This window comes from Epinephelus moara, chromosome 20 (assembly GCF_006386435.1).
Source record: "Epinephelus moara isolate mb chromosome 20, YSFRI_EMoa_1.0, whole genome shotgun sequence".
NCBI classification, from domain to species: Eukaryota; Metazoa; Chordata; class Actinopteri; order Perciformes; family Serranidae; genus Epinephelus; species Epinephelus moara.
Window position 1 is genome coordinate 39,534,914 of NC_065525.1, and position 19,339 is coordinate 39,554,252.

Sequence of the window (19,339 nt, forward strand, 5' to 3'; positions counted from 1 at the left end):
CATGGTGTCCTTCTTTCTGATGTTTTTGGATTACTATTACAGATGCATTCATGTGTATGTGTCATTTTACTGCTGTAGCTGTGTAAGGTTGTGCTCATTTTAACTCCTTTGTTTAGTGTTTGGTAGTTTAATCGACAGCAATGCATCATATTCTATAAGATCACCATTTGTTTGTAGCGGGCTGTCCTGTGTGAACCACTTATCTCTAAAAAGTCAACTTTTCTTGGTGTCAGAAAAAAACAGACCTGTTTTCAGCTGTGTGACGATAAGGGGTGGACAGTATGGCCTTAAATAAAAATATCACGATATTTCAGGGTATTTTTGAAACAATAATATCTTTGACAATATGACAAATTAGTAAAAAGAAAGATATTCAGTAAAAACTAAACTAAAATAATTCCGCCTTCAGCCATGCTTGTTGTTGCCAAGGGTAACAGTATGACATCAGTATGTCAACAAGTCGAAACATCGTGAGTATCAGGATATGAATTTTTCATATCATGTCACAAATCATGCCGGTATTATCGTGAACAAGATGATCAGGCACACCCCTAGTGACGATGCATTTTCCAGCCGATCCAAGAGGGTTTTTAAAGAGTTTATTTAGCGTCAGAAGGAGGAGAATTTTCTTAACACATAAAAGAACACTTTATCCTTCAGTTTATCACTGGGCAGGAAGGGGATGAAAAACTCTCATCTGTAAAGTAAAGCCATCAAAAGTGTGGAGTAGCATAGAAGTATAAAGTTGCATTAGTACAAGTACCTGAAATTTGTACTTACAGTACTGACAGTACTTGAGTAAATGCAGTTAGGTATATTCCACCCCTGGTCATTCATCACATCCTCCTCTTGATTCACCACTGTATGGCTTACTACCTCTGACGTGGGTTGACATTGACATCGGTCTTTCTTTCAGTCTGTAGATTCACTGCAATAAAGTTATATTAGAAAATAAAAAGATATTAAGTCCACCAAAGCAGTGACACAACCACAAAATAACGAACTCATGGAAAAGAGATCACAGCAGTGACCCCAAAAGGGTGCTACACCCACCTCTCACAATCTGAAATGTAAGAAACTTATGAATAAACCACAAAGTTAGGACAAAAAATCAAAGTTAGACTGTTATTGTGGAGCCACAGGGCTCAGCAACATATAGTACACTACAAGTGGCACATGTGCTGCTTTTTGGGACTCATTCTGAAGACAGCCCCTAATAGAGGAAGCACAGTCACGTTCCATAATTGGACAACTATGAGATCAAAATGTATACAGATGATGTCACTCAAAACATATTCAAATAATGTAAACAGTAAAAAATGAAGACAGGGGTCATTAATGACAGTATGATGCTATGAAGAACAGCTCTATAGATATTGTACCAACTGTGTCAACAGGTCAGTGAAGGGAAATCTGAATTTTACAGCATAAAATGACAATAGTTTGCCTCCAACTTAAAGTCAAAGAAACAAATCATACTTGTCAAATGTTTTCCTCCTTCTAGCTTTTCCTGGGAGGACGTCACCGTCCACAGTCGTGGTGTCAGCAGCTTCAGACTGCTGGCTGTTGGATCTCAGTGTGACCTGAAGCTGCTGGAGGTTGAAGCAGAGCGATCAGCCTCCATTTCTCTGAACTGTGTCTCTGAGTGTCCTGCAGGTGGCTTGTTAGAGACTGTCAAAGAGCAGGATCAGAGTGAGTACCACAACCAGCCTGCCATCATCAAACTGACTGAAGACTGAAGACCCTAAATCATGGCCATATATACTACTAATGTATGAATATAATATTACTGATGACGTTTTTATTTTCAGGTGTGTGTGAGCTGCAGTCAGTGCGTGTGTTGTCATTTACTGCTGGCTGCTGCTACGTGCTGCTGAACTCTGATTGGCTGCTGCAGCTGCAGTGGCAGCAGACAGAGGAGCAGCCACAGACGTTGTCCTGCTGCAACATCCAGCTGACTGACAGCAACAGACACAATGCTGTCCACCACTGTGTCTGCAGAGATACCCTCTTCATCCTCGGCTCCACTGGAATCATATGTATCCTCACCTGACCAAGACTTTGCAGCCATGTTTCTAAATTTAAATCGTTTTGCAGATTATTCCATACCCAAGGTGCATAGTAGGAGAATACAGTTTTCCCCAGTACTTTTTACCCAAGTACTTGTACAAAGGTACCATTTCAGTGACTTTCCCATCAGACATGCCAATGCTACAATCATGACGAAACTGTAAGCTAGCTCGGAAGAAGAGCATAGAGTAGACATCGTTTTCTGAGCATTTAAAAGCAATTTTAAACTCAGCAAAGCAGTTTGTATTGACTGAAATGTGATCTGAAGCTCTTGCACTGACTGTACTAAAGTGGATACATGTATATAAATGACAGTATCATCAGCATAGAAATGTATTTTTGCTTGAATGTCCAAATCATTTATGAAAATAGAGAAAAAAATGGGTCCCAGAGTGGAACCCTGAGGGGTCCCTTAAACTATCTAAAAAAAAAAACAACAACAACAAATTGGTGGCCCTCTACATGGACACACTGATTTGATTTGATATAAAAAAAATTAAAAAAAATTCTCAACCGTTTAACAGCCTTAGGACTGATCCCAGCATTCCTATGTTTGTTTAGCCTCAATTCGTGGTCCTTCATGAACCTTCATGGTAGGTTAAATCTAAACTAACCCTTAATCAAGTCTCTCTTACTAAACTCTTTGATCCCATCAGTCTCTTCTTTAACTGTGACCTCCAGCTGTATATAACATCACTGACGGCAGTCTGCTGGCCAGCATCGACCTCCCTGCTTACCGGGCTTCTGTCCAGGCAGAGGACGACCTCATCTCTACTTCTTCCTCCTTCTCCTCCTCTTCCTCCTTCTGCCTCCTCCAGGTGTCAGCTGATCTCAGTACAGCTGTAGCCATCACTCAGTCTCACACCGCCGTCGCCATCGACCTCAACCACTACTTCAGGTACAGATGCAGGAAAATAAGTAGGAAGCTCCTCGGTTTTGGGCAGCTTGTTATTTTGTCTTCTGTTTTTTTTTTCATTTTCAGTTCCTGTTTTTATCAAAAGTGTCATCTCGTGTTAATCAACGCCTCAACTGAAACAATACAACATAAATGCCTTTCAAAATGAGGATACAAGTAGTAATTGTGAGTACAGAGTGAAAGCAAGTTCAACAGATAACTCTGCACACGGGAACGATTTGCCTACTGAACAGTTCAGATCCTGATTGGAGATTGTGATCCCGCAGAGACATGGCTCACTGCCTGTATGTCTTTTCTGCCTAATTTGTCTCTAAATGTTCTGATGGGAATGTTCCTGATTCAGCTGGAGGAACATTAAACTGATTTACACATGAGAACAGCTCGATTCATCTGCAAGTTAATCAGGCACGGCGTCTGAGAGAGGCTCTGTTCACAGATGAAACAAAACAAACTCCTGTCTTCCAGTTTGTATCCAGACCACCTGCTGTGTGCAGCTCCCCCCTCCTGCCCCTCCACCCGCCCCCAGCACCCAGGAGACCAGGACAGCCTGTCGAGCTCCAACTGCAGCCTTGCTGCCCTCGGATCGACCTTCAGTACTGACCGGTAAACTACTGATCTCCACTGACACTTTAATTTTAGAGACTCCAGAGATAACTGCCACTATTTGATCAATGTCTGCTGATTACAATTATCAGAGTGTCTGCGGGGTCTTAAAAAGTATTAAAAGTTGATAAATCAAATGTCGGAAAATTAAGGCCCTTAAAAAGTCTTAATCACGATTTTATGAAGTATTAAATTTTCTTGGCATTCAAGCTTTGACAAAAAGTATCCATGAATGTATAATTTATTTTCCTCCTCGCGACTATTACAAACAACGATGTGTAGGTAGGCACATTTGGACTGCCACTCGGGGCCGTGCGCGTACCTGTGCGACATCATGCGACGGCGCACGTCCAGGCGCCAAACAGAGGAGCAAAAGGCAATAAAAATGGGGAAATGCAAGTTTGCTGACTCCTGGCTGGAGATGCCGGAGTTTAAAGATTGGATCAAGACGGTCGAAGGTAACAACCGGGAAGCCTATTGCAAATACTGGTGTAATATTGTAATTTCACCAAGTTATTGTTGTTTTCAGCAAGTTGGCCTTGAATAGCTGATGTTGAGCTGTAGAGCTGTGCCACTTGTTATGACCTAAGGTATATTTTAATAAACCTGCCTTTGGTTTAATTTATTCTTTCAAGCTTTATTCCTTCTCATCTTATCCGAGTTCTGTTGTATGTTTGAGCTCCATAGATTTAATTGCAAACTACAACTGTTTAGTAAGTTAAAGATGGGGCGCTGGTGGCTTAGCGGTAGAGCAGGCGCCCCATATACAAGGCTGTTGCCGCAGCGGCCCAGGTTCGACTCCAGCCTGTGGCCCTTTGCTGCATGTCACTCCCTCTCTCTCTCCCCCTTTCACACTTGTCTGTCCTATCCATTAAAGGCTAAAAAGCCCCAAAAAATATCTTAAAAATAAAAAAAAAGTTAAAGATGCGTTGCTGCTAACGACAGCTTGAAGTGGTGATGAGGTCTTAAGGTTTTTTTGGAAGGTCTTAAAAAAGTCTTAAAAAGGTATTGAAATTAACCTCAGGATTCCTGCATATACCTTGATTATACAAAAATAAAAGTGTCAACAAAATTATCAAACATTATTCTCAAGTCTCTGTGCTTTGTTTGAATTAATGCACTAAAACAGTTGCCACAATTAAGAGAATGACAGTTTGGCTCTTACTAGTAAATTCTACCACTGAAGTTTAGGAGAGAGCCTATGACTCCTAATCCTTCAGGATAGTGAGGGATATACAATAATTAGTGGATTAAAGGTACTGTACATTTTACATGTATTAATTGTTTTTTAATGCCAATGGGATAACGGGTTGTAACCTAACGTAAAAAATGAGACCCATCTATAACGTTCTCAGTCGCCTATAAGAGCCTGTAGACTGACTTTAATGTAAAGGACTCTGGACGAATTCTAAACATGCAAATTACGTGATCAGCTAATGCTATGAAGCAGCCAACATGCTGCGTAGCTTATGGCACGTTCCAGGCAACCCGTAACCCGTGTTTTTACAACCTTCGTCCCGTGAAAGTGCACTGGAACGGCAGTCAAACCCATAACTTACCACCTGTGAACTCGTACCAGATCGATGTACTCCCAGTCACGCTCTCTGATGTCACACAGCCCTCTAAACAACAATGGCAGCCCCGATAGATGCGGCAGTAGCTCAGTCCATAGGGACTAGGGTTGGGAACTGGAGGGTCGCCTGTTCGAGTCCCCGTCCGGACCAAAATATGGAGAGTGGACTGGTAGCTGGAGAGGTGCCAGTTCACCTCCTGGGCACTGCTGAGGTGCCCTTGAGCAAGGCACCGAACTCGGGGCGCCTGACCAAGGGCAGCCCCCTCACTCTGACATCTCTCCACTTTGTGCATGTATAGGTCCTGTTTGTGCATGTGTGTGTCTTTCGGACCTGTGTGTAATTGACAAGCAAGAGTAAAAACACTGAATTTCCCCTCAGGGGGATTAATAAAGTAAATCAACTTAACTTAAACTAACTCTAGGCTACAAGTGTAAACTTCTAGTCAGCTGTTCACATTTGGCGGACTGGGTCATGCTCATAAGCTGGTGGTCAGATGCCTTCAGATAGCTGGTCTGGTCTCTCTAATGTTAGAGAAGGGCCAAATAGAGTATTATAGCAAGGGATTGCCCCAGTGTTAACGTTAAATCTGCTAATGTTAATGCATTATTGGCAGCCGCTCCAACAGCTAGTTTCAAGCGCAAGACTAAATCAATACAAAATACGTTTCCAAACACACAGATAACGTAAAATAAAAAGTATAATAGCATCTGCGCCGTTTCTCCTCCTCCATTTCGCTCAAATGAGCAAGGAACCGACACCTTTGGCGATAGAAGTGATCGTAAACGAACATAAACAGTGTAGTGTCCCCAAAATCACCCCACACACCAATGGCCTCCTGGACACCTAACTTGGAAAAATGTCCTTTCTCATAACTTTTTATTGGAAAAAAAATCACTCTTTTATGTAGTGTCACCAAAATCACTTTACACACATGTAACTTATAATAATTAGAACTCCTGAAATACTTTGTTTGTGAAGAAGTGTGTCCTTGAGCCCGTTGAAGCCACGGTACACATGCAAATGTGTGCACTTAATTAGGATGATACCACCTCTGCCTCATTTTGAACCAGGAAATACCCTGAAGAAGTGTCCTCGTGGGGTGAGTGAGGTGGAGGGCCCGCGGGCTGTGTTAGCTAGATGTGCTTTTTGTGGTTGGATAAACAGTCAATTATCAAAGTCAGTGCCACATATAATTTCGGTGCTCCCCAGTGCTGAAAAGAAATCCTAATATTAGAGGAAACACTGATGTAAATATAGTGATGTAATGGTTTTAGCTAGCTAATGTTAGCTTGTTTGCTAACATGGATGAATTTCTAGTTAGCTCAAGTAGCAAAATACTGCCTTGAGTGATTAATGTCAGTGAATTCATTCAGACTCCAGGGCTAATCTGGCTGATGAATTAGCAGGGTTGCGTTTTTATAAATGATTAACATTACTTTATCAGTTAACATTACAAAGCAACTGACATTCAGCGTAGCTTAGTTACAGCTTGCTGGCTACCTTAGCTTGCTTACAGCTAGCAAAGTAGTAGCAGTGGATATGTCAGTTGGCTAGCTTGATAAATTACTTTCCCAGCTAATATGATCCATGATGCTAACTTATATTTTGTGTCATTGATTTAGCCAACAATAAATGATGTAATAACAGTTCAAAGTGCTTTCTACTACACAAGAGCGATGAAGTGGCAGCCAATAAGCTAACAGTAAACTAAGCTAAGGTTAGCTAGCTAGCTGTAACTTCGCTACTCTACATGCCTCAGGCAGATGTGTCACTAATAACGTTTTTTTGCTGTTGTTTTTTTTAAAGTTACATACAGAACTTTAAAGTGACCAATTTAAAAAAAATCACCAAGTATTTTAATAACTGATTAGTGGTTTCAATGCCATATGTTCACTGGTTCCATGTGCATATTATAAGCTTCATGGCTTTTGATTTGTCTTATATAATAGTACCCTTGTAGTAAATATCTTTTAGGTTTTAGAGTGTTGGTCAGTCAAAGCAAACATTTTTAAGTTGCCACTTTGGTGTCTGAGAATTTATCAGGGTCTTTTTTTCACCATTTTAGCAATTTTATAGAACAAATCAAGAAAACAATTGGCAAATTATTAATTAATGAAGACAATTATCAGTTTCCAGCCCTAAAGTATTTAAATTATTTCACACTAACACAAATAAATGGTTAAATGGTCAAAATGACTTTTAGTTCATGAAGTTTTCTGCACTTAATTTTATTTCTTCACCTCTAAACCTTTTGAACTGTATCCCTAAACTCGTAACTTCTCTCTAGCTCCTGGGAAGCTCGTCTGGCCTCCATGTACAAGAAAGCCCAGCAGCCTGCAGCTCCTCCCTCCTCCTCCTCCTCGTCCCAGCCTGCCAGGACCTCCTGGTCCTCCTCCCTTCAACACCTGGAGTCCCACCAGGCTTCGCCCTTGGCCCACAGCAGAGTGCCTCGCGGTGGGGCGACTGTTGTCTTCTCTGTCCCTGAGTCTTCCACTTCGTCTCTGCTCACTGTGTCCGAGTTCTCCGCCCAGCTGACCTTCGTCTCGCCTGGCAACAGACAGACCACAGTGGCCTTATGGGATATACAGTCTGGGAGGGTGAGCTTCCACCAGGCAGATGGTGAGGCGGCTCCTGTTCAGCTCTGTGGAGAGAGACAGCACAGGCTGCTGCTGAAGAGTAAGTCAGACACAGTACTTTTATTGTTAAAGAGTGAGAGGAGATTCATGAAAGAAAAATTGACTTTTTATTTTCATAATTTTGAATATAGTATCCCCATTGGTTGTAGTAACAGTTTAAATATCAAGTTCATCTAGATCTTGAGGTGCCACGATATCTCTACAACAGTCCAACAAAGCAGGAACACAAGTTCCAAACAGATCTTCACTTCACAGTGGACACACTGGGTTCTTTCCTACCTTGTTTTGTCTCCTAACTAATTTTGATAAAATTGTTGATTTGTTTACAACCTGTTAAACTGTCTGACTGTGTACGTTTCTTGTCCTGTTGCTGCATTGTCAGATCCCAGCAAGGAAATTTGGTCTAAAATGTTTTCATAACCGTGAAGACTGGTGGACAAAAATACAATAATTTGATTTAGTTTGTATAAAAAAAAACATACTTTTCTTCTGATACACAGAAATAAAGTTGTGCTCAGTTGTCACACTGACAAGAGTTTAGTGTATTCGATTGCAATTATCTGCCTTTTGAGTGCTCCTCTGTCTCAAGATGTGTCATCTCTGTTTGAAAGAAAACTAGAAGCCAGCAGGGACTACACTCATTTTTTTGTCAACACACAAACACAAGGAAAAAAGTTAACTTTACGTCAGACTGACTCTCTCTCTGTCTCTCTGTCTCCAGAGTCTGGTGTGTTCCAGGTCTTGTTCTCAGTGTCGCAGCAGGACTTGCTCAGCAAGTTGATGTTGTTTGGCAGCGCAGCAACAGTAGACGCAGTGTGCCACCTCAACAGCTGGGGGCGCTGCTCCATTCCCATCCACTCCCTGCAGGTAGGAGCGACACTTACCTCTACTGGCATGCCACAGATCTCTTACTTACGTTATCACCATGACATCTGGATGACCCACAGATGTTGTTTGGATCGAAGCAGTCTCTGTACTGTGTCTTTTAAAGCTGTTTTTTTTTTGCAGGCTGGACTGAAGAACCGTCAGCTGGACACTGTGGATTTCTACCTAAAGAGTAAAGAAAACATCCTGACCCCTGCTGCCGATCAGCCAGCAGCCTCCACACGGAGCCTGACAGACAGTATGTGCACTGACCTCATAAATAAAAATTTGAGTTTTTTGGATCATGATTACTTACTCCAATTTTGTAATCTTTTAGTTTAAATGCATGTGTTGTATTTTTTGCTGCACGATCAAGTACAAATTATTCAAATAGTGGCTTCACTCTTTGCAGTTTCATACATATTGTTGTGTATAAAGCTGTGTGTATTGTATTTGTATTGCTACCAGCTGTCCAGGAGTTGTGTCCTGCGTTGGACCTGCTGTGTTCGGCTGTCAGAGATTCACACAGTGAAGCTCAGAGCCGACAGTTCTCCGAACAGCTGCTCAACATCACCATGAGCTTTGTCAACACACAGATCCGCTCTGTCCTGTCCAAAACACACCGTAAGACAACAGACAAACGCTCCTCTGCCCTGTGCAACACACATCATGAGCTGTAGATGTTTAGTTCAGATGTTCTTATTTTCTGAGAGTTGAAGCCTCTCTGTTGTGTCTGCAGATGAGGACGCAGGCGTGCGGAGCTGCGTTGACGTTCTGGACCGGTATGTCACCAAATTGAGAAGCTACATGAAGAGGTACCCCTGGCCAGTAGGGGGCGAAACCTCCAGCACAGCCTCTACGGATTCTGCTCAGGTGGAGGCTCAGAGAGACGAGTGGGACCAGCTGCCCACAGAGGTGATGTTTCCTGATCACAGAGTCACAAAATTTAATATTTTTTTCCTCCTATTAAGGGCCAGGAACCCAGAAAAATGTAAATGTGCATCAGTGTGTCCTTTAAAGCCTCATAACCCTGTGTGTGTAAATGTGTGCTACAGGAAGTGATCCGTCAATCCATCCTGACCAATCAGATCCCCAGAGCTCAGGCTGTCCTGAGGAGGCGGGGCAAGCCAGAGCATCGTCTATCAGCTCTGAGGATGGAGGGTCTGCGTCAGGTGTTCTCCTGTCTGCAGGACAGAGACCTGCAGACCGCCAACACGCTCCTCATCAACATGGTGAGAACACCTCGCTATAGGAAACAGTGAAACTGCCCATTTTCTTGTGGGCTACATGTACATGCTAATCATGCTAACTCTTTAAAATCCAGAGAAAGTGAGATTGACAGAAGCTTTTTATTTGTGTAGTCAAATATTAAACTGTCCTTGTGTTTTCAGGGCTTCAGTGTGAAGAAGCAGCTCCACAGTATCTGCCTCTACACCGACGACAAGGACCTCAGAGAGTTTGTGGTGAGTTTACAGTAAACAAGACCATCAACAATGTACTTCCCACCTGACAGTGTCATTGCTGCCTTCTTTGCAAGTCTTTGAGGCCTCTGATTTTGATTGCTCAGGTGGAGGAGCTGTCAGGGCAGAGTAATTTCCCAGAGGAGGAGTTGCAGAGTGTGGCCTTCATAAGGGAGATGGAGAGGTTGGGATCACTGCCTGCGTCCCGCTGCCCTGCACACACCTCATCACAAAGGTACACTTTTCCAGGGGCGGCACAGGAAACTATCTGACAAACACTTCTAATGTGAAGCAGCAGCAGGAAATGTTTAGTTAGTATCAGCAGTAAATTAAAGTGGCACTAAATCAGCAGTGAGGCTGATATCAATAAGACAGAATTACTCTGGATCACTTGCTGCCTCATTTGCTGTGAATCCCTTGTGCATGTGAGGGCAATCTGAATCCAGTATGGGAATGGCAGACTTTTGCACTAACAATGAAAACTTGGATTGCATGAGTTACCTATTCACAGTCAGTGTATTACTCACAGAGGATGGCGTTTGGCACACCCTCAGTTTGGAAAAGCAGGCTGGAGTACAGACATGAGAGCGAAGCAATGTACTGCTGTTGACGGGGACAGCAGCAAAACATAGACACCTGAAAAAATCAATATCAGTTTAAGTGTACTCTATATTTAGATTTTTTTTCACCATGCCATCAGGCAACCTTTCTGTCAGAGAACTGAAGCTGTTTTTCAACGTTACCAGACTCCTTTTAAAAAACAGTCATTTTATTTGCTGGACAAGGGAGTTACTCGTTCACCGCTGCCTCTTTCAGTTAGTTAGTTTGGCTTATTGTGTGACTTTGGTGTTTTAAAGGGTGAGTTTGGCTTCACCAAAGTCCCACAATCACACAAACTAACTAACCAATCAAGGCAGCTGTAGACCAGCAGCTTCAGTGTTCAGCAAGGTGAAGTGACTGTTTATGTCAATGGAGTCTTGGTTTGAGGAGAGTGTAGATAATAACTTTAGTCCCCCTTTAGAAAGGGCTGACTGATGGTAAGGTAAAGCAGTGAAAATATTCTTAATATAGCATACACCTAAACTGATATTGATTTTTTTTTCTTTATGTAGGTGCAGTGGTTAGCACTGTCACCTCACAGCAAGAGGGTTCCTGGTTCAAACCCAGGGTGGGGAAGCCCTTCTGTGCAGAGTTTACATGATGTCAGCGTGGGTTTTCTCTAGGTACTCCGGCTTTTTTAAGTTTTTAAATTTTGAAATCTTTAATCTGACTCTTTACCTTTGACTGCAACACTGGAATTTCTCAATTGTGGGATCAATAAAGGTGTATCTTATCTTATCTTATCTTATCTTAGCTTAGCTTATCTTATCTTATCTTATCTTAGCTTATCTTAGCTTAGCTTAGCTTAGCTTATCTTAGCTTAGCTTAGCTTTGCTTAGCGTAGCTTAGCTTAGCTTAGCTTTACTCCAACAGTCCAAAGACACGCAGGTTAATTGGTGACTCTAAATTATAAACAGCTTAGTCCGACTGAAATTGGACTATCCATAGATCGACTAACACACCTAGATAATTCAATTGAAAATCAAACTATTGCTGCATGTATCCACTCGGTGTTCTGCGTATGCACCACTTTTTCTTTTGTGGGCCTTCAGCTGGAAGAAGAAGGGGATGATGTAGCAGCAGTGCAGTAACTCCCGGAACGCACTTCTGGACGGACGAGGAAACTACATTCATGCTCCGACAGCTAACAGAGCTAAACATTTTGAAGTTTATGGATGGAAGGAAAACGCGAAAAAGCAGATTTATTTACAAAGTTTCTGAACAAGAACCGGAACTTGTTCAATATGCACGATATTAAAAAGAACACTGTGCCGCCTATCGAGGTGGAGTCAGACGTACTTGGTCAGAAATTAGATTTTCTGCATGTATACTCAGACAAGCTCAGAAGTTCAACTTGACTGATTAGCCGAGCTATGAGCTTAGCTCTAAACAAACTGTATGTGTCAGGAAAACTGGAGTGGTGTAAATTAACTAAGAATGCCATGAATAAATATACCATCATGACAGACAACTTACTGGGCAATATTGAGCTACCCAAAGATGCAATAAGATGCTGTAATGTGAACTGTGAGAACCCACAACACGGGAAATACCTTAGACTGAATTTTATACAATGGTTTACTGGAGGTAAGAAGTGACTCCACAATAGAATCATAAAAGACACAAAGGTATATAATGTCAAACCAGGCTGGAATGATTATGTGGCAGAGCTTCATGGGACAGCCAGAAAAACATTCAAAGCTTGGGTAGAATCAGGTAGAGGCAAACAGGGGCCTCTATTTGAAGAGAAGAAACGTTCTCATGCAAATTTCAAATATGCTCTTCGATTTATTAAAAAATACGAGAAGTCTATGAGATCTGACTCACTGGCTAAGAAGTTGCAAAACAACAATGTTAATGATTTCTGGAAGGAAGTCAGATGTATGAATAATTGTAATATGACTCTTCCATCGAATATTGAAGGGATTAGTGATCCTGATAAAATATCCCAGATGTGGCGACAACATTACTTTGAATTATTTAACTGTGTTGGTAGTAATCAATTTGAAGTGGGTACTGCTGATACAGATGTGAACATAGTTATCAATTCAGAAGAGGTTCACTCTGCTATTTTACGATTAGATGACAATAAATCATGTGGAGCTGATAAGATAACTGCTGAACATTTAAAATATGCAAGCAAAAAACTTTGTATCTTACTTACTATCTGCCTGACAGGTTTACTAAGCCATGGAATCCTGCCTGACTCTATCATGTCTGTCTTGTTAGTGCCTGTAATCAAAAACAAAGCATGCAAAATAAACAGTATAGAGAACTACAGGCCTATTGCATTAGCCAGTATCTTATCTAAAGTTGTGGAGAAAATCCTTCTCAATAGGCTGGTGACAACCAGTTTGGTGTTAAACGGAAACATGGCACTGACATGTGCATTTTTGCCTTAAAAGAAATTTTAGACAAATACAACAGACAGAACTCAACTATTTTTATGTGTTTTATCGATGCCTCCAAGGCCTTCGACCGCATCAATCATGAAAAATTGTTTAATAAATTGCGTGTTAGAGGGGTCCCCACGTGGATTTTAAGAATTCTTGTCTACTGGTATGCTCATCAGACTTTCCACATAAAATGGGGAAACTCTGTGTCAGAACCTTTCCGAACCACATAAAATGGGGAAACTCTGTGTCAGAACCTTTCCGAATCAGTAATGGGGTGAGACAGGGTGGAATTTTGTCCCCTTTTCTTTTTAATGTATATATGGATGACTTGTCACAGCAGCTGAATGTATGTAATACAGGGTGCATGGTTGGACGTTGAACAGAAAGACGTGCTATGTAAGTGTAAAAGTTAAAGTCGCCACGTCCCGCGGCAACACGACCAATCTATATCAACACTTGAGACAGCACAGGGAAAAGTAGGAAGAGTGCATGTGAGAGAAAGCCGAGCCGTGTAACGNTGTCTGTCCATAACAACAACTGTCAGGTCAGTGCCCCCCAATATAATGTAGGGGAAACACTGAATCAAGCAAAAAGACTCATGATACCATTTATTTATTACATTTTATTGTAATTATATTGTAATCGCAATCGCAATCGCAAATCGCGATATTGTCCACCATAATCGCAATCGCACATTTTTCCCAAATCGTGCAGCACTAATTTAGATGCTGCCCTCGTCTACAGCAGTACATTGCTTAGCATCCATGTCTATAGTATTGCCTGCTTCTTTTCAAACTCGGGGCGTGTTGATGGCCATCTACTGCCCAACTTTGCTGGTTTCTCAGAATTATTGGTGTCTTCTGGGATAAAATAAAACTGCAGATCTGGTTTTCTCCTGCAGTAAAAGTCGACCAACATGACCGCACAGTATCAAAAGATGTGGTTAAGATCGCATTAATGAACACATTGCATCATATACTCATAACTCAGTTACCATCATAACATTATCGCCTTTTAATCTTGTCAGAAACTCAGTTTGAGATGGTGTATTATATTTTGCAGTGTTGCACATCTTCCCTCCTCTCAATCTTCTTTGTACCTCCTTGAAAAAACAGCTCTTTCTCCGCGTCTAACTTCCCTGTGCCTCATTTTTAACCCCTCCAAATGTATTCGTCTTTTATAAACTCGCCTTTCTTCCCTTTCAGCTTCCTCTTTTTATTTCCAGATAACTCTCATTTGTCTCATCTTGCCTTTGTGATGTTTTAAGTAGAACCGAGGTCAAGTCTCTATGTTCTCCTCGTACTCAGTCTCTCTTTGCTCCTTCTCTACAGAGTCACTCAGATGGTCTGTAAGGAGGCAGGTGAAGGTGAGAAGGTTCTGGAGGAGCTTGCGGGACAGAGGAGATCTGAGGAGGAGGAGGGTGGGCTCTGGAGGAACCTCAGACTGGACTGGGTGAGGAACTGGGACCAGAGCTGCCAGAACGCTGTCCTCCTGTCCAGACTGCAACACACAGGTAGAACACTACATCATAGAGGGACTCCAACAACCCTCTGATCATCAAAACAAAAAGACAGCAGAGATCTCACCGTGGTTCCTAAAAGCTTGTTTGAAAGATTTTATAATTGTAAATTATAAAGTGTGTTTTTGCTTTATCAGAGTTGACTTCCTGTGACTCGGCATTGTTGTGGCGTTACCTGACCTCCCTGCACGACCAGCTTCGGGTTATCGCCTGGATCCAGCACAAGGAGACCTCTGGAAGCTCTGAGTGGCCCGCGTTAACCCCAGAGCTGGTCAATAACAACACAGTCTGCAGCACCTACATGAGGGAGAACATCCTGGACCTGCTGGCCAGGTACAGCAGCACATTTTCACCACTGTGACTGTTCATCATTCCACAGGTGGCGATTGTCTGACTTAGTCTGTCTAAGTAACAGCTCAGAAACAAGTCTTCAAGTATATATTAACACCCTTAAAAACATGCATGTGTACAGTCACTTCTTGCTGCTTTAGAGTCTCTAACAAACAGATTCCTTGTTTTAAGAACTTTAAATATAGGCTTAACCTCACAGGTGGAAAAACACCTTTGAGTTTCTCAGTATCTCACTTTGTTCTTTGATTTATGTCTGTGTGTTTCCTCCAGGAGAGGTCTGTTTATCCCAGAGGAGCTGGCAGACTTGGAGCAGCTGCTGTGGAGGCTGGCTCAGGGTGGAGGAGTGATGGCTTTGTCCCCACCCATTCCTCAGTACCGCTCCCCCCTCGGCCTCGACCTCCACAGCCTCTTCATCACCTTCTGTCTGGACCACAGCTTGCAGTACTTGCTGTATACATACCTGGAGCACTACAGGTCCGTCATCGTGTCCGTCTGGGTTTTGTTATTTTAGAAAAATATCACTATGTTAATCAGCTGCTCATGAACTCTGTGTCCATCCTGCACAGGTTGACACCCAGAAACTGTCCCCTCTTGACCAATCAGAGCCTATCTGAGACTCAGCCCTGGTTTGAGATGCTGGTGAGGATCCAGGAGATCACCAGAGATCTGTCAGGTACTATATTGTTGCAGGGCTGCTGCTCCTGGTCTGGATGACCCCAAAGAATGCCACAAACAGAATCATGTTGCTCTGACAATAAGTTAGTTCTTAATGGTGGTCCTGGAGCTTGTAGTTCTTCAGACCGCTTCCTTTCTCCATGCATCATCAAGTTGTGTCAGAAGTGTGTCAGGAGTGTTTCCTTCCTTGCCATTCAGATTACATAAGGAACTGCATTTGTGATAACTGATTAATCATTTAGGTCTTTCTACAAAGCAAAAGCCTCAAGAATTTGCTGGTTCCAGCTTCTCTAATGTATGGATTTGCCGCTTTTATCTCAAGACATCACTTTGGACTGTGGGAAATTACGATGGCCATCTCTCATTTCTTTGCTGTCATTATATTGTGACTTTTAATAGTTTAAGCTGTTCGCTGAGTATTTGAGAAAATAGTTGGCAGATTAAATGAAAATGAAAATTGGAATTATTTGCAGCTGTAGACGTCAGTTTAGTTACTTTTCATTTATTTTTAATCTTTTCAGTCAGAGCAAAGATAAACAAAACATAAATTATAAGTTGGAGCGAGTATATTCTATCAATCTTCATCAATTTAGTTTACTGAGTTTTGTTTACTGCAGTGCAGTTTAATTTTTCCATTAGATGTTAGATGAAACTTTATACACAGCGAGATCTGCATACACATAAAATCTTGCCAAGTGTGTTTACATGTACATGGACCCTAATATTTTATTAATAATCAGAAAAACAGCCCAATTGAAATAAAGATTTTCTTGTAACCACCTCAGTCAAAAGAGAGGTCTGATTGGAAGGAATTTTCAATCGGGTTGAGAGGGGTGGTGTGAACTTTTGATAAACTGTTCAATAGGAAAATATTAACGCTTAATAACCATGTAAATCTTTGATCTGTTCGCCCCACTTATGGGGAACATTAGGTGACACAGAGGGTGCGTGTGCTCCTGCAGCTGTTACTGCGTGTTTCTCTCTGGTGATTTTGACTGAGAATCGTTCATAAATTCAAGAAATATTTACTGCTCTGTTCAGGCTACGCTCTGATGTGAGTGCTCTCTTGTGTAGCAGTGAGTGCGTTTACATGGACAGTTTAATTCCCTTTTCATTCGGAATGAAAACGGCCAATGCGATTGAAAATTCAATCCGATGTAAGGGGCTGGAATATTCCGTCTCTAATTCCGAATGAAAGAATTTCTCGCACTTGTATGCACTCAATCCTCTTTAAGTTCATTCCGGTCTTTCTGTGCATGCTCATTTCCTTGCCCTTCTGGCGCGATGACGTATATAGTGTGCGTGCAACAAGATGGCAGCTTCTAAAAAACAAGAGATTGCACTAACCAGTTTCCATTCGCCACAGCACGGTCCTCTATCTCCCTTCATCAACCTTCTACCTCCCTTCTCCTCCTCAACAGACGAAGCATTAGCAGAACAAGGTTGTTGTCGTACTGCTGCTTCAAGAATATAAGCAAAACAAGCCCGAAAAAGGCACTAAGAACAGCGTCGTCAAGCATCTTGTTATCTGGAGCGAGGACTACAGTGTTTTCTTCTGTAAACGTAAACACGCAACATCCGCCCTGCCCCCTATCCAATCAGAAACCTTCCCTGCCCCAAACCTTGCGCGAACCCAAATAAAGGTGAATAAAATGCGATTAAACTGATCTCTCGTGTAAACCCTCATTCGGAATGAATATTTCTCATGTAAACTACCTGGAAAGACTTTAATTCCGAATGATGTCATTCAGATTTATTTCATTCCGAATGAGAAGCCATCATGTAACCGCACCCACTGTTGCTACAAGCTGAACTGTTGAGTTGCTGGACAAAACAATTGTCTATCACCTGTAGCAATAGCCTGCACATGAGACATTCAGCATGTACAGATAGTCTGCATGAGCTGTATATGTTACTTACTACTCAGCTGTATTTACAGGTGGAACCACTTCTTCTCCTTCTATACTTCATGTATTAAATGAATTGAATTTTCTCAATAACCTTCTTACACCGTCTGTCCTCTTATGTGGACATCACATTTTGTGGGTTTACTTGACCTTATACTTCATTCTGCTTAACGTAGGCCTGTTATCCTCATTCCTGGACACTTTTTTTGTGCCATCTAGTGGTAGTAAGAGCACAATGCACTAATTTATGTAAAAACAAGATGGCAGCCATCTCTGCTAAGTCAGTCTGCAGCTGATCCCAACACAAATGTGGACAAGGTTCACAAGCTGATCACATTTTACGGTTGAAACTTGTTTATAGATGATAAATAATGTTTGTAGTTTGATACGACAACAAACTTGACCAATTATTGCAACAGTAAGAAGCTAAGACACTGTTAATTAGGAAGTACTTGTTTGAGGACATTGGGACTTTTTTCTCATTGACAATGTTTAGTTTTTTATTCTTGTCAGGTCCTACTGATCCCAAATAGCTAGGAGAAATTAAAAATGCATACCAAGCAAAAGTTCAGGTCTCAGGAGGATAAAGTTGCGAAAAATATTTCTTCTTCTTTGGTTATATTTCCAGCAGATTAGATGTTTCACAGCAGGTGGACAAATTTTGCACAAGTAAAAAAAAGTTATACTCTTAATAAGTGCGTTTTTGGCACGTAAAAGCAAATGACAGATTGAAGAAACATCGTCCATGTAATCACAGCTTCTGTCTGTCTGTCTCTTGTTCCAGATCCAGGACTGGTCTTCCAGGCCAGTTTAACCAGTGCTCAGGTGCTGCTACCAGGCAGCCAGGCATCTCTCAGCAGTCTGCTGTTAGAGGGACACAGTCTGTTGGCCTTGGCTGCCATCATGTTTGCCCCCGGAGGAATCGACCAGGTAAAGGTCAAGTCCAATCCCACCTATGTAATCGGACACAATCAGGACTGGACTTTTTACCCAATACAACCAGTATTAAGTTGAAGATATTTAAAAGTTGGTTATTGATCAGTTTGAATTTTATTGTTGTTAACATATTAAGTTGTCAACACCAAAGCTAAAGTCTTTCCTTCCTGTGTGCAGGTGGTGCTTCAGGGTGAAAGGTCAGGCAGGTCAGAGAGGACGGTCGACCCCCAGCTCCTGAAAATGGCACTGGCCCCCTACCCCAAACTGAGGGCCGCCCTGTTCCCTGCAGGGCCCCGAGGAAACAGCCCGTCCTCTGACATCTCTGTCTACCACCTCCTGCAGGTACCCTCACACCTGTCAGCCGTGGTCCTCATTAAAATATGAAACTTACATGAGCTAATTAGTGTACATCCTGTCATCATGCTGCTCTGCTCTCCTGTGGAGCTGGTGTTAATGAGCCTTTGAACATTCTGTCTGCTTGTTACTGAGTAGAACACTCCCCATTTTAACACATGTCCTGCTCATTACATTAGAATGTGTTTATGTTGTATGACATGTTTTCCAGTCGCTCCATCCTCTGGACCCATCCAGGCTGTTCGGCTGGCAGAAAGCAAACACCCTCAACTCCACTGGTAAGCTCCGAAAACCAGCTTCAGGGTCATTGCAAGGTCATGACCCCTCTGACTATCCAGTAAACACTCTTTACACATTGTGCTTGTAATAGCAGCTTCAGTCAGCTGTTTGAAACATCTCATCAGCTGTGGGATGGATTGTGTTAAATGTAGTTCATTATTCATGTTCGCCTCAGGATGAACTCTAATAACTAGCACCA

General features: G+C 42.1%; 1 protein-coding gene across 1 annotated transcript in view; it reads left to right on the forward strand.

Moving 5' to 3' along the window:
* Positions 1–19,339, forward strand: part of spg11 (SPG11 vesicle trafficking associated, spatacsin) — a 46,368-nt gene that overhangs the window by 661 nt on the left and 26,368 nt on the right. The window contains exons 2-20 of the mRNA XM_050073790.1: positions 1,505–1,692; positions 1,812–2,039; positions 2,752–2,968; positions 3,452–3,589; positions 7,451–7,839; positions 8,521–8,666; positions 8,808–8,922; positions 9,132–9,287; positions 9,403–9,578; positions 9,719–9,895; positions 10,055–10,126; positions 10,231–10,358; positions 14,451–14,632; positions 14,776–14,971; positions 15,260–15,463; positions 15,556–15,662; positions 18,356–18,501; positions 18,685–18,849; positions 19,073–19,139. Of these exons, the coding sequence (XP_049929747.1) occupies positions 1,505–1,692; positions 1,812–2,039; positions 2,752–2,968; positions 3,452–3,589; positions 7,451–7,839; positions 8,521–8,666; positions 8,808–8,922; positions 9,132–9,287; positions 9,403–9,578; positions 9,719–9,895; positions 10,055–10,126; positions 10,231–10,358; positions 14,451–14,632; positions 14,776–14,971; positions 15,260–15,463; positions 15,556–15,662; positions 18,356–18,501; positions 18,685–18,849; positions 19,073–19,139 (3,197 nt within the window). The remainder of the gene's footprint in view (positions 1–1,504; positions 1,693–1,811; positions 2,040–2,751; positions 2,969–3,451; positions 3,590–7,450; positions 7,840–8,520; positions 8,667–8,807; positions 8,923–9,131; positions 9,288–9,402; positions 9,579–9,718; positions 9,896–10,054; positions 10,127–10,230; positions 10,359–14,450; positions 14,633–14,775; positions 14,972–15,259; positions 15,464–15,555; positions 15,663–18,355; positions 18,502–18,684; positions 18,850–19,072; positions 19,140–19,339) is intronic.